Raw genomic sequence first — 15313 nt, 5'->3', positions numbered from 1 at the left:
CAATGTTTGCATATTCTACTCCCTGTATTTCTCTTTCTGGCATGTTCTAAATTCAAATTTCATGATACTAGAAATACTTGGTATTCACAAACCTTGCGACTAATTTATGTGTTGTAGCGTTGGGAATTACGGCTCTTTGAAGGAAGCCTCTCAGAGGAGCGGAGCAATAAGATCCGGCATCTTATGGCTCCGTTCCTTTCCTTTAGTTTTTTATTTCCTTTTTTGTCAGGGGGCGGAGGTCACGTACCGCGAACGTGCCTGCACTACATTCTCCCGTTCAGAGACCATTATATTTCCCAGTCCAACACTGTAGAATTGGCAGCAAATAGCATCAAATACTGCACCATCATAGTTCAGCTGAAGTCGGGTATGTCTGTAGAAACATTCCCACTAGTCATTTACAACGGCATCATCCCAATGTGTTGATTAACAAAGAGACAACAACAGACAGGGAGGCGAGAGCTTCTCCCCTCGGTGTTCAGACTGCCTCTCATGGAAGATTCACCCCGTGCAAAACGAACAACCAGTCCATTTGGAGCTGCAACAAAACAGTTGTAAGATTGAAGTTTCTGGTGCCTGTCCCCTGCTACAATGTCGGCCAAATATAGTAGCATGCAAGCAAGAGATCAGCAGGTTAGCAGCTCATCAATAACAGATCGCTTGTTCTTTAGCAGTCTCTTCATTCTTTGTCAACATGCCGTTCAATATTTAATGGACACTTCTGAAAGTAACATTTATCTCGAGGAGCAGAAGAACATTTAAAACATAAAAATGTTGTACAAGGACACAGTTTTCTTGGAAAAAGCACTTAAAGAGTGAATTACTTTTTAAAGAAGCGGTTTAGGTGCCACCTCAGTCAAACAGTCATCGTGACTGAAGGCCTCCGCGGATGCACTGCTGCCCTTGAGTTCTCATCGACTCGTGTCGCATTTTCAGTGGCAGCACAAGAGTCCATATCAATCTAACCAACAATGCTTCCATGTGCGGACGCCCTGTTTGAACTTTGTCTCTTGAACAACGATTCCAGCACGAACTTCAAATCAACCAGCAGCAATGGTGACCGACATGAACTGGGCCCTAAACTGTAAGGAAACAATCTCACCCCACGTCCGTGAGCAGCTGTTCTGGAGCTTTCGATCATGTGGTAGTTTTTATTCGACAAAGCCCATCTTAACCTTGTTATCTTGTTTAAATGACAGTGGACGTACTGGATCCCTGATGTTGATAAAAACACCAGAGCACTCACTAAATGGACATTGATATCATATTCCCATTGACATGTTTTATTTCCATTCCCTTTTATCTTCCTTTTCCTATCCCCTTTAATCGTGTTCAAATGCTTCCATGCTATAACTGTCAAAATGTTCAGGGCTGTAAATAAATAAATAAATAATTGACTTGTCTTATTGATCACTCTGTCTGTTCATTCGGCTGTTTGTTACCTGGGACATAAAAATAATCTGCTATAGCAACAGAGAGGAGAGGAGCGACAAGCGGTCGATGTCAACGTGATTTATTGTTTCAGCATCGATACAGTAATAAATGGATGTGCGGTATGTACACTGCAAAGCAATGTGAGGCAGTGTTCAGTGCAATTCATTCATCTTGATGTTCAAAGGAAATGTACGAACATGCTAAAATACTACTTTATTGATCACCGGAGGGGAAGTCTACCATGTGTATATTTCTACTGCGAAATTAATTGATTTTGTTTTAAATCCTTTTAACCGCCTAAAAATTATAATCTGGGTCGGCAGCATCGCTTGATTCTTTTACAGCATACTCTGTTTTATCGTCTATAAATCGAGGTAGGAACATCATGTACTAAATGAACATCATGCTTCTTAAATACAGCACTATGTTCATTTAGTACATGATGTTCCTACCTCGATTTATAGACGATAAAACAGAGTATGCTGTAAAAGACACTGAGGAGTCAGCTGTTTATATTTTGTTTACATTTACACAGATCAGCCGTAACATTATGACCTCTGACAGGTGAAGTGAATACCATTGATTACCTTGTTACAACAGCACCTGTCAGTGGGTGAGGTATGTGAGGCAGCAAGTGAAACTTTTGTCCTCAAAGTTGATGTGTTGGAAGCAGGAAAAACGGGCGAGCGTAAGGATGTGAGCGACTTGACAAGGGCCAAACTGTGACGGCTACACGACTGGGTCAGAGCAGCTCCAAAACTGTAGCTGTTGTGGGGTGTTCGTCGTCTGCAGTGGTCAGGGCCGACCAAAAGTCGTCCAACGAAGGAAAACCCGTGACAGGGTCAGGGCGTCCAAGAGTCATTGATGCATCAAAATTAACAGCACAGTTACTGTGAATTCAGGATTCAGCTTGCAAACCAGCTAGAGCTAGCATAAGCTGAAAACTTAGCATCATGCTAACCCCTCACGACGGCACATTCGCTGCTTTACGATGGTAGTTTACAAAGAAATAAGTGACGTCACAGTGGCTGTGTCCACTTCTTATACAGTCTATGATGTAATATAACTGCAGCATCATTTGATCCCGAGGATGTTATCCTGATCTCTCCTCCTGCGTCTTCCAGAAGCAAAGTGGCCTAAATTAAAGAAACAGACTCAAGAGAAAAAACTGATCTCCCCTCATTGGCTAAATAAGCTTCCACAGGGTGAGAAGGAGGTTGGTAGTGGCGTGATGTTCCACTGGGTTTACTGTGTTTGAAATAAATGCCTTCTTGGTTACAAAATAAAAACAAACTTTAAAGCACAAACTGCTGCTGCTCCCTCGTGTGAGCTTTGTGAGCATTCTGGGAAATTTAAAACGAATCAGCAGCTGAATACAAGGCAGGCTAAGGGATGGCACAAAGACGTCTATTACAACTCTTCATCATAAAAGAACTCCTGGAATGAAGTGTACATCACAGGTTGATGATACATAACATGGTGGGATTATTCCAGGCAGGATTTTCCTTTTGACTCTCCTCCGAGGGGAAATGACTGCACACGACTCACTCGGGGGAAGCAGCAAAAAAAGGGCATATTTGCAAAGAAGCCTGTAACACAATCTCCACGGTTTACGGAGTCATCCTCAGCCTGAGTGCGTGCTGTGTAATTTTATCTGCAGTATTTCCTGAGGTGGCACATTCTGTCTGCTGAAGCTGGGGACCTGTTAGGGAGAGCGCTGCGATGAACAAGGCCGGGGGAATCCAAAGGGAGAAAGCTCTGATTATACTGCGAGTTCCTCTGGCTTGTGCACGGCCTCTTTAACCAAACACTTGCTTTCTGTAATGCTCCACAGCTCATTGCATTTGATAATCCCCTGAGACACTGCACACACTAAACTATTACATTCTGCAAGCCCAGACAAATGCTAATAAGTCAATATCATCCGAGGAGAGTTTTTTATGATGGAAAACAGCAGCTCTGGCTTCTGTGTGGAGCTGCTGCTGATTTATTACAGGAAGTAGCACCGAGAGCAACTAAATAACACTGTGCCTGTCAACCTTCCTATAAAGCGGTAACCCTCAAGGTCCTTATTTTTTATGTTGCACCCATCCCTGCTGATAAGAAGCAAGCACTGTGTTTATATCAGACATTCTGGGGTGGCTCAAGTCAGAAGAACTCAGTTTTTCATTCAGGATTTTTCCCAGGAACCACGCAGAGCAGAATATTTACAAGAGCAAATGCATGTATTAAAGTAGTCCTTTAGATCGCAGGATATTATGACACAGAACCACAGCAGTTACCAGATGGTTTAGATTCCGTTTGTGCCATTGAAACAATGCTGCACCATAGGGCTGCATAACTAACCGAATATTAATCACGATTTTGTGTTCCCCACAGGAAGGCTGCCCAGGTATATTAACGGTCACACAAGTAGATTTGTTTCTTTTTTTATCCGTCCACGATCTTCATCTACGATTGATTAATTACTGAATATCCCCCCTCACGCACCCCTTCGAGCAGCGTCTCCCGACATGCTTGTCAGAGAAACACACAAACAGAGAGAGACGTCCGCTACTACATCCCCTCTCTAAATGCATTGATTGAGGTACTGTCATTCAGAACCACGTCGGCTTTGGATCATTTTGATACGCAGCGTCTTTAAAGACGCGCCTCTTTTGCAAAACGGGATCGTGAGTGAAAAATCGGGAAACAACTCATGATAATGGAAACAGAGCAGACACATGCTGTGACAGAGAAACAGATAGAGGGACAAGCCGCTGTGTGACAGCATGATCACTTCTGAAGTAATGCCCGAAGTGACTGATGGAGGGAAGAAACCAGCCGACTAGCATTACAGCGACATCTACAGGGGTGGAGGTCTTTGTGATCACAGGAATACGAGGGAAATATAGGGGCGTCTTAAATCCATTAAATGTATCGATATTAGGGACGGGAAATCGATACAGTATCGTGAAAACAAATATTGTAAGACTTTGCTGTATTAATATTTTTGCACAGCCCTAAGAGACGGACGGGAGAAACAAAAGTCACATGTCTGGAACAGAAGACGAAGAGCTGGTCCCCCGAAACGGCTCGTCATCAGTTGTTTGGAGGTATTTCAGGTTTAGAGCGAGTGATGCAAAATCTGCGTCTGCGCTGCAAAGCAACACAACTAACTTGTTCAAGCAGCTGAAAGCAGCATGATGAGTGTATGAGGTCGAGAGGAAGAGCGAGCGACTCCCCGGCCTTCGTCCAGCGTAAAGTCAGACATCCAGAACAGCAACGCTGTACAGGCGACACCCTCACCACCCAACTCCCAGAGACACACTGAAATGATCCTTTTGAAATGATGTGTGAACCAGCATGTCAATCACTGGGACAGATTTTGGGACTGTCCAGCAAGAAGAAATTTGTGGGAAAAGATGCACAAAATATTGGAGGGATATTCAACACAAAATACACTTCCTGTGTTTATTTAGGTAATGTCGTGTTACGCCCCGTCTAGGGAGCTAGGAGCTTGTATGACATCTGTTGATTGATCCACTTTAAAACAAACAGACCCGGTAATTTAAACTGGTAAAAACAGTTTGATGTGAAGATTATTGTTTATCCTAACGCTCTTTGTTGGGGCTTTGGGAGCTCAAGCTCAGCTGCTGCTAACGCAGGCTTGTTTCTCTGAAAAAGACAGAGATGTTGGTACATACCTGCACCACAGCAGATCTATGGTGTGACTGGGGACTTACAGTAAAGGTGGTCATGTTGCTTTGGTTGCACTCGTGGCTCCCACCCCCCTCAAGTGTTTGATTATAACTCACTCCAACTACTTGCATGAAGTGAAATAAAGACAGGTCGAATGATTTGCTTTTAATGTGGCGACGCAGCTTCTAGCACTTCCAGCAGGTTGTTCATTTACCTCCTATTGGCTCTGCAGCTGCCGATAAGTGTCACAGTGCAGAATAATAACATCTCTCTCTGGTTTCAGCATCAACACATGAGCTGAACTGGCTGCTGCCAGGCAATCTTATTCTCCAATCTGATAAGACCTTCTTTTGTTCTGTGCCGTCACCAGGTGATATCGCCAACCAGCGCCAACCTGCCAAGAACTGGTTATGAACTGGATCGGTGCTGTGTTACATCAGGGGCCTGGGCAAAGACACCTTTTAAAGTGAAGACGTCGGGCATTGGTGTGAAATATGTGTATAATCCCAGGAGGGAACATTGTTTGGGATCTGATCAGGTGAGAGCAGTGAGGTGTGCTAAAACAAACAGCTTCCAAACAGCTACATAACAATACACATTGTAGGATAATTATAACATTAAACATTGATTTTCAGGAATTTATTGTGTTACTTTTGCGGCCCCTGGACCTGGGCAAATGGGACAAAAAGTGACCGTCAGATTCTCCAAACACCACAAAAGGTGATGTGCAGCCCTGATGTGCTGCAGAGTAAATAGATTCTTGGTGCTCCTGTAATATTTGGATGTTCATAATTAGGTAATATTCAGTCATTTGGCCACAGATTGACCCCTTTCTATGCAAGTCAGCCTCATTGCAAAAAGGTTGGTGGTGACTGTGGAGCAGTATTTATCAGGGGGATCATGCCCGGACTGTCATTACAACAATTCCACCTTTGTGTGACCCAAAATGTTTTTTCATTCGGTCTGCGGCTCAACCTCGTCATACACAGCCAGCCTTTTTTCTACATGTGTGGAGAAGGTCTGAAGCAGTTTAGCAGCACGGAGACAAGAGTGTTATTATATCTGCACTAGCTGCTCGCTCCAGGAAGGAAGCTGCATTACAGACGGTGAAACTTGTACATCTGCGGAGTCTGGACTTGACAGTAAACTGGAGAAAGAGCTGCTGTCTCCTCTCCCTGTTCATCTTCTATATGTGGATGCAGCTCAATTAATGCCTGATGGCGCAGCTCTGAGCAGAGAGTGGAGGTGCAGGCAACTCTGCTCCACAATCTGTAAAGCAAACTGCACTGAGCTGCAAAGTTTAACGGGCTTATTGCACGATAATATAGTAACAATATCTGTTGTGAATCAGACCTTGAGACGGCTCTATCAGCTATCAGCATCCATAATGTATTCATGGTGAAGTTGCCAGAATGGCCTTAAAGAGGACACATTGAGCAGTGTTCACTGTTGTATTAACTAGCACTAAGATTTAACAAGACTATCAATTAATAAAGAAACAACTGTTCCTCGTGTATATGTACAGGCATGGGGGTCCGGTGTCTCAGGACAATGCCTCATCGCACAGGAAGTGATTTATGTGATTTATGTGTTTGTTCTGGAAAATGAAAACAAATCAGTGGCTGAGTGGACGAAGAAAATCAAACCTCATTAGCACACTAACTAATGATTATTTTCATTATTGATTCATTTTGCAAATATTTTTTCTTGTAATTGATTAACTGCTGGAAGGAAACAACCCCATTATAATCCAACAGAGCCCGGGGCGACAGTCCAAAACCCAAAAGTATTTAAATGCACTGATAGAAATCAGATAAAAGCTGCATTCTCACATTTAAAAGGTGGAACAGGGAGGGAGCTGTATTTTGTCTGATAAAAGACTTCATTTAAAGGATTCTTTAGAAGTGACTTGTTCATTTCCTTCTGAACATCGAACAATTAATCAACTGATCGTTTCAGCATTTACCCCGACCAGCACAACAGTGTGTACCAGCACCAGAGATGGAGGAATAAATCCACTAAGCGAGTAAATAATAGATGACCACTTGAACAGCTCCATCAGGACCGAGCTCAGGACACAAAGTAAAAGCAGATCTACCTCTTGGCGCTGGTGGAGAGCTTGGCAGCCGTCTTGCTGGAGATTTTGGCCTCCTTCTTCTTGGGCTGGGTCTGATCCCGCTGCTCGGGGCCCGGCTGCTCTTGTGGAGCCGCCTCCCTCTGCTCGGCGTCCGAGCTTCCCCCACTGGTGTTGGGGCTGTCGTCCGGCCTCGGCTGCACCTCACTGGACATGCTGACACTGCACACACACGTACAGACACAGCGTTATGAATACATTCTGATACACATATTTACACTTGTCAAATGTGTTGTTTATTGGGTTTCAAGCAACTTTCAAGCAAACAGACAAACAGCACTAAAAGTAACATAATAGCAGCTCTAAACTTAACTAGCAAATCCCAAGAGGCTGGAACCAGGAAATGTTGGTTATTTTTACTTATAAAAGGATGTAAGTATTGATTTAAGTATTATTTTGGTGGTTTAGGGGTTACAGCACAGCACAACGTCTCTGCTTTGACCCCAGTCTTTAACTGTAATCTGATATTAAGTGGTTATGGCAAATTCAGTTACTAGGGCTGCCCCCTAACAGCACACAATTCAAATAGGCCCAATCCGTCGTGAATACAATTTTGTCAGTCGATTTTCTGCACTTTAGTTTTTTAGCTGCACTGGCGTAAAAACCTTACAGTCTCAAAATGACCCTTTAGAGACCCTTGTTGCCCAAGGTTTTTGCCGCAGCTGAATTATAATAATCACCTTTATTTATAGAGCACATCTCAAAGTTACAAAGTGCTTCACAAAGGCAGCAAAATGAAACAGGCAGGTCTTAAAATCAGAAGCAAGGGCAAATAAATTCCTCTATAATAACTCAACTATCCACAGAGGTCCCCTCCACTCCAAAACAAACTGACCCAGGGATTCAAATGTTTAAATAGAAAGCAGTTTGAGATTCGACGCTCCTTAGCATGGCTTTAGGGACTGCACCTGAGCTTTTGCTAACTTTAGCTAACTAGCAGACTAAAATCCTTAAAAAGGTTACATGATGCAGTTAAAAAGGACGGTGGCATGATTGAACTCTGATAAAGTAGTCGCCTGGAAATGTTTTTAATGTCTGGCCGACAGCCAGCACTTATGGAAAACTCAGGTACCATAAAATTCGGTGTATAAGACGCACTTTTAACAATTTTGTTTTCATCAAAAAAGTGGGCTGTGTCCTTTATACCGGTGCAACCAATGAACCAGTATAAAATGCAGATAGAGGTATCTTTAACCGGTTGTTAAGTGGTGACGTCACACCTCCGCATCAAACTGTTACTGCCGCTACAACGTCTCTTATTTAAAATATGCTGCAGTGCTGTTTTGTGTTTCCCGCACTGTTTTAAGCGAGGAAAACGAACTTGATTGTTGGTAACACTTCGTGACGGACATGCACCTTCTTGATCTCCATTGCAGTCGCCACCCTCACAATATTCAACATTACTGTAAGCTGCCAGCGGCCGCTAGCTTCTGCACAGGGAGCTAGCAGGACTGCAAACTCGACATGGTGGAAACAGATGGCCGGCTGTAATTTGTGTGTTCTGAATGAAAATAAATTTAAATACCGTTTAAATAACTTGCATACATGTTTTTATTAATAAATAGCAACAGAAAACCTTTTTCCCTCTGGGATAGCCCAAAAAACAGACTGTGTCTTATATTCTGGTTTTTACGGTAAATGTGTGTCTTGCAGGTAAAACATGGAACTCGTGCAGGTGTGACTGTGAATCAACTAAACAGCTAAATCCAGGAGTCAGATACATCACTAGTCACTACATTTGGAACAATGTGGAATTCATCAGATGATTTATCAGACTTGTTTTTAGTATGCCTTTAAAACCATGCCCATATCCACTAGTGATTTACTAGTCTTTCCCTGTGATCCAACATTTTCCTTTCACACATGTCCCTCACAGCAGGAGATTTTCCCTGCCGGGCTTCCTGAGGCAGGCACATGACATAAAAAGTCATTTGGTCATACACGACTGAGTCCCTCACTGTTCCCCGCAATTGGCGAACAATTTTGGCGTCGGCCCTCACAGCCAGAAGCTCCTGAATCTCTGCCTCTCTCCAGTTTGCAGACATCTTTGCTGTTGTCGTCTTGTAAATGATCCTTCTTCTTCAACCTCAGATGTTTTTAACCATCATGTTACACCGTGTCCTAACAGCATGCAAGCGTCAGACATCGCGTCTGACAAATGTACACTTCCATTACGTCATGTAAACAAGAGGGGTGTACTACAAAGCGAGATCAGAGTGTAAGCCAGGACTGTTGAGGTAACTGAGTTTCCTGACTGTCAGTGAATGTGTTACATGACAGCAATGTATTGCGAGACACTGGCCGTAAGCCTGTCAATCACCTATGGGAACTATGACGGTGATTCACTGAAAACAGAAACAGGGTGTCAGAGCCAAAGCAGAGCCAAAGCAGAGCCAAAGCAGAGCCAAAGCAGAGCCAAAGCCGTGCGTCCTAGTGAGGACACTCCAATAGGAAACAATAACACAGCTGACGCTCGCTCACGTCGCATTCATTTAGGACACAGCGTTATTTATTGCTCTTTTAGTTTCGCACCGGTCACATGATATAAACGCCATCCCCCCACCCGCTCGCTCGCCCTGAATGTTCCTGACTATTAGCTACCTATTGCGTTCACACATCGGCTCACCCCGACTTCTTGCGGATGAGTGCAGTTCATGTGTGAAAGAGGCTATAACCTCCTCAGTCTTTAGTTAGTGTTGCGTTTTCCAGGAAGGACGAAACATTTGTTAAATTCAGAGCTGCATGTTGTTATTATGAATTAATGTGCTTAATTCATTCTGGACTGATTGTTTGGTCAACCAAATATCAAAACTGTGAAATGGCACAATTTCCCAGTGCTTAATGTGTTTGTTTTGTCCGACCAACAATGAAACTGAATTCACCGCAGACACAGCCAATAAGGAGAAGCAGCCAGTTCTCACATTGGAGCCGATCATTGAGGCATCTAATGTTGTGTTAAACGCATGGAGCTACATTATGCTTTGTTTATGGGAACGCTCGAGGCTACGGTGATTCTGCAGGAGGGTTGTTGAATACATAAAGCGTGTAATTGGTGCAGACGTTGACTCTGCAGGCTTAGGAGGATAACTGCTCTGCTCTGAGTGATACAGACATACATACACTGTACAGGACTGTGAACAAAGGGGCTCTCAGTGTGTGGTGCTTTGGAGAATATGAGTAATATTTCTGAAGGGAAAGACGAGAAAATCACTATCTGAATGTCCTGGAGAGTCCAGCTTTTGAATGATTTGTTGATGATCTATACTCACAGTTTTTTCCCTTTCAGTAGGTGATTGTGCTAATGTAAAAGAAGAATATCTTAAAGCTTAAAATGTTATCGAAAAAAATGAATAAAGTTTTAAAGAAAAGACATTTAACTTATTATCTGAATGGAAATGTTTCTCCTATTTATGTATATGTTTCATACATTCACTCAGCATCTGTGTGTCTACTTGTAAGATGCTGTGGTGATACTTGTTCACAAACCTGATAATTGTCATGGTGTTTTTGAACTGTTATTCAAAAGTAGCACTTTTTTTAGCAAGCAAACACGAGCCCAGTCCTACCTTTGTCTATCCTTGAGGAGCAATGCTGTATTGTCCTTTGAAAGAAAATAAATTGCCAAAATATTGACGGAAAATGTTCATATAATCCTGCTTCTCGAATCATCTTCTCTTCTATTCATTGTGACCAACATTAAATGCATCTCTCCACATCATTGCTGCAAGGTCACAAAAGCAAAGACACAAATAATACAAGCAGAAGGACAGAAAGAAGAGGTTTTAAGGAGCCCGTCTTTGCACCGTTTCACATCATTTCACAAATGTTACGTTCTGTTTCCCCTCCTCTAACTTTCTTAAATCAAATGTAAGCTATATCATGTTTTTCACAAAGGATATCAGCAGGTAAGCAGCTCTTTTAAGTGAATGTAACAGGATTTTCCTAACTGCGGTGAAACACTAATGCCCCCTTTCAGTTCTGCGGTTATGAGTATGTTTTGTTTATTTCAATACAGCGCGTCTCAGAGACGGTAAAACATCATCGACATGAGTGAACACAGCGCGAGTGGTGGAAACGCGAGTTTCTTAACCACTCCTAAGATCGTTTCCTTTGTTGTTAAAATGAACAAGCATGTTGCGAGACTGCACAGAGGGCTGAAACAGCGGCGCTCTGACAGACAGGCTGCTTTTGCTGATTACTGTGAGTTTTAAAACAACTTGGTTGTACATAATGTATCGTTCTGCCAGGAAAGATGAGGTGCGTCCCTGGGACGTATGGATAGTGAGCTGAGTCCCTTTAGATTGGAATGCGTCAGAGACGGAGGACGCTTACTTAGCAACATCACTGGGTCTATGATATTAACAAAAAAAAAGCGATGACGACGGTCACTGAGTCCCGCAGTTGGTGTCACATCACCGTGCTATTGGTGTCATGCGGTTACCGTGACAGCACAGTTTCCAGGTGAAATTAAGAATTCTATGTAAATTCAGATGTAGAAATCCATTGATGAAAGGGAAACTGAATATCTTTGGGTTTTGGACTGCATAAATGCAGTAGATACATTTGTCCCCCTCTAAGAAGGCAACCTCCATGCAGTGTGGGACGGATGAGTGATTGAGCATTGAGCGAGCCAGTAACACGATGATGTGAGTGTCCTCTTTGTGTGAGCTGAAAAGATGAAGCTAAATTTTTATCTATTCAACGAAACCTTCTAAGTGCTCTTGAGAACGGTCTCCAGAAACAACATTTTACAAACCAAACTTTGAATTAATTAACCAAGAAGAGACTTGTCAAATGAATTGCTAAAGAAATGGTTTATTGCTACCTTACTGTGGTCATTCCTCCTCTAAGAGTCCGTCTGTTTCTCCATGCAGAGGTCTGTATGTGAGCCATTGAGGGTAAAAATGGGTGCAGGCATCAGATCTTTTTCCTCTCATCGTCAGAATCAGCCGAGTTGAACGACTGCTGGTCTGAAGCCTCGAGCCTCAATAATGAAAAGACACCTACAAGGTCATGTTCACTAAATCCAATCCCCCCATCTCTCTCGGTCTGTGTGTGTGTGTGCGTGTGTGTAGCTCAAGGTGAATGCCTCTATTTACATTCCCTGCTCCGCTATGAAAAATGTATGACACCACTGAATAAACGTGGAGACATTTCTGCTGCATGCGGTCGAGCTGAAACAAACGTCAAACAGGACAGAAGTACGGACAGATTGTTCGATAAACACGACAGCAGCTTTGGCACGATGACTCGACTCCTGACATTTGACAAACAGCCCGCTGTGCACGGGCTATCTGATGCAATTAAGTGCATTTGGTGGTGAGATAATTGGGGGATTATAAGGGTAAGGATGATACAGAGGGGGGCATCATTTAGAAGGTTAAAACATGCACATACTTTAGTGAATTGAGTCTTTTAAGGGTAAGATGTTATCATGGGGAAGTGATGTGTTTCCAGCACAAACACAGTGAAAGCAAAAGTTGCAGACAGAGCAGAAGATCTGAGAGATTGGGCAGGTGTTTATTTCCCCCCTTCAGGTGTGAAACTGTCAAAACACCTCAACCATAACTATCAACAGAGCCGGATCTTTGCTAACAGTGTGTTATTGAGCAGGGCTACAGAAAATCAGACCCCATAGAAAACCCCCTTCCTGCAACATGTCAGATTCATCTCACACATTTGGCAGCTTGCTAAATATCTTAGCGCTTCGCTTTTCGGCAGACAGGCCCAAGCATTTTATTTAACTGTTTTATATTTAACAAACTGCTATCCAAGATGCAGTCTTACTGGTCCTTTCTAACTTGCAGGACGTGTGGAAATATGTAGCTAGGATCCATGACATGAGCCCCTTTCACACATCATGGCACTCTTGAAAATATCCCGACATTGTCCAGCTTTATGCAGACTTGTTCCTCCCAGCCTCCGAGTGAAATGTCAGCAAGAAGTCGGGGTGAGCCGATGTGTGAACGCAGCAGGTAATAGTCAGGAACATTCACCGTAAGTGAGTGGGCAGGGTGATGTCGTTTACATCATGTGACTGGCACGAAACCAGAGGAGCGGCACATAACAGGATGAGTGAATAGATCTGATGTTGAAGAAGAAGGATCATTTACAAGACGACAGCAGCAAAGATGTCTGCAAGTTAGAAACATGAAGCGATTCAGGAGCTTCTGGCTGTGCGGGATGATGCAAAAATCGTTCGCCAGTTGCGGGGACTGCAGCGTACTATTTATGTCCTGTCCTGTGAGAGACACGACATAAGAGACCCTTAATTCAGAGTCAATGATATAGTTTAACCTAAAGTTGAGCTCCATAACGTGTGTTTAAATAAAGGGATTCGGACAATTGAAGGCCTGTATAAAATGGGGGAACTGAAATACTTTGAAGAGTAAATCCAGGATTTTGCTCTCCCTTGTTCCAGTGTTTGGCAGTACTTACAACTTAGTCACTTGATGTCTACTGCTGTGCCGGGCTCTCCAAGTGCAAACTAAACTGCTCTCTGGTTCCAAGATATTTTGCCAGGCTACTACACTTCCATCAGCATCAAGGACTATTTTGGAGAAAGGTTTCAATCTTTTATTTTAAGGATAACAATAGAGAAGGATATGCCAAAACTAAAAAACGTAGTCGAGGGATATAAAAGTAAGACTCGTTCAGTTTAAAGTCCTTCATTGCTTCTACTGGACACCTTCTAGATTACATTGATACAGCCTGTAAAACACAACAGACTGGTGGAAATTCAAAGGGCACATTACTGCATGCCTTCTGGCAAGACTCAAGGCTTAGTCCACATTTGTATGAAGGAAATGATAAAAAATGACTTTGAATTCTCTCGCGTTTAAAGGTGCTTGATGACAAATAAAGTGAGGAAATGCAACACTGACCCAAGCTGCTATAATGGTGAGTAGACCTTAGAACTTTACTAAGGGGATGAAGATGGGAAGATTATATATTAAAATAGGGAAAATACCTAAATCTAAGGATAAATAACGCTGTACTCACTGTTTTGTTTGTTTGTTATTTATTTATCTTATAGTCATATGCTATTTATTATTAGTTATTTTATATTTATTTGAATGTAAGTTAAGTTTACAGGTACAATACAGGCTGTTTTGAATGTAAAAACTTCAAAAAAGGCATAAAAAATAAACCATACAAAAAGTTTCAATTTATTGGACATAAGAGCTGTTTGGTGCAAAGGGTGTACGCCGAATGAAACAGTGGTTGTTGATTGGTCTTTATAGACCTTAAAGGGCATCACTGTTGGGTAAAAACACATTGTTGAAAATGATTTGAGTTTAAAATGTTGATATTTAGGATGGAGTTCGGGGGACGTTCTCTTTCTTCAGCAAGTAAGACACGCTAATGTTAAGGAGCCCCGGGCACTCACCGCCCCGGTCCCCCCGACTTAAAACATCTCAGCGGGGGGTTAACAGCAAGACAGCCTCCGTATCTTGATGTAGACAGAAGGGGGTGAGGCTCAACAAAACACTTATTTGATATCAAGACTATCCTGTACCGGAGCTTTCGCACTGACCACTGGCAATTCTTCTCCAGCACAAAAGACAGAATGGATGCCCCCCTCTCTTCCCCAACCGCCACCGCCGCCCCCTCCCTCTACAAGATAACGTAATAAACCTGTGTTATTTTGGTCTTGTTGAATTTTTAGAGAGGACTACGACTGACTCACCTTTAAAAGCAGGCTGGACGCACGGCGGGAGGAGAAATGTGTTATAATGTCCACTGTATATTCCGTAATCCGTCACACTGGCTGTCCGCTGCTTTCCGTCCGTTGCTTTGACTGCTGCTGGAGAATGTGCCAAACTGCGACTGTTAAGCTAGTTGTGGCTACAAACATAGCTTCCGGTTTTAGCTAGCAAAATAAAAGCCGATACAAGCGTGTTCTCGGGTTGTTAGTCGATTTTTCGAGAAAAACACGATTTGTTGTGACAAATTAGTTTAAAGTATAGTATTGTAATCTTAGAAATGATTTCTTACTTTATCCTTTACTTACACTTATATTTCGATAAGATCCCACGAAGAGGAAATACAAAATACTGATTT

General features: G+C 42.7%; 1 protein-coding gene across 1 annotated transcript in view; it reads right to left on the bottom strand.

The window, feature by feature from the left end:
• Positions 1–15062, bottom strand: part of LOC138608806 (ubiquitin-conjugating enzyme E2 E2-like) — a 79098-nt gene extending 64036 nt beyond the window's left edge. The window contains exons 1-2 of the mRNA XM_069681380.1: positions 14940–15062; positions 7214–7411 (exon numbers count right to left, since the gene is read on the bottom strand). Of these exons, the coding sequence (XP_069537481.1) occupies positions 7214–7404 (191 nt within the window). The 5' untranslated portion in view covers positions 7405–7411; positions 14940–15062. The remainder of the gene's footprint in view (positions 1–7213; positions 7412–14939) is intronic.
• Positions 15063–15313: the final 251 nt, after the last annotated feature.

Source organism: Semicossyphus pulcher, unplaced genomic scaffold (assembly GCF_022749685.1).
Source record: "Semicossyphus pulcher isolate SPU_LCO1_2020_fin unplaced genomic scaffold, fSemPul1.0.p SCAF_5, whole genome shotgun sequence".
Taxonomy (NCBI): domain Eukaryota; kingdom Metazoa; phylum Chordata; class Actinopteri; order Labriformes; family Labridae; genus Semicossyphus; species Semicossyphus pulcher.
Note: the sequence above shows the minus strand (reverse complement) of the source record. Positions and strands in the feature narration are given on the sequence as shown.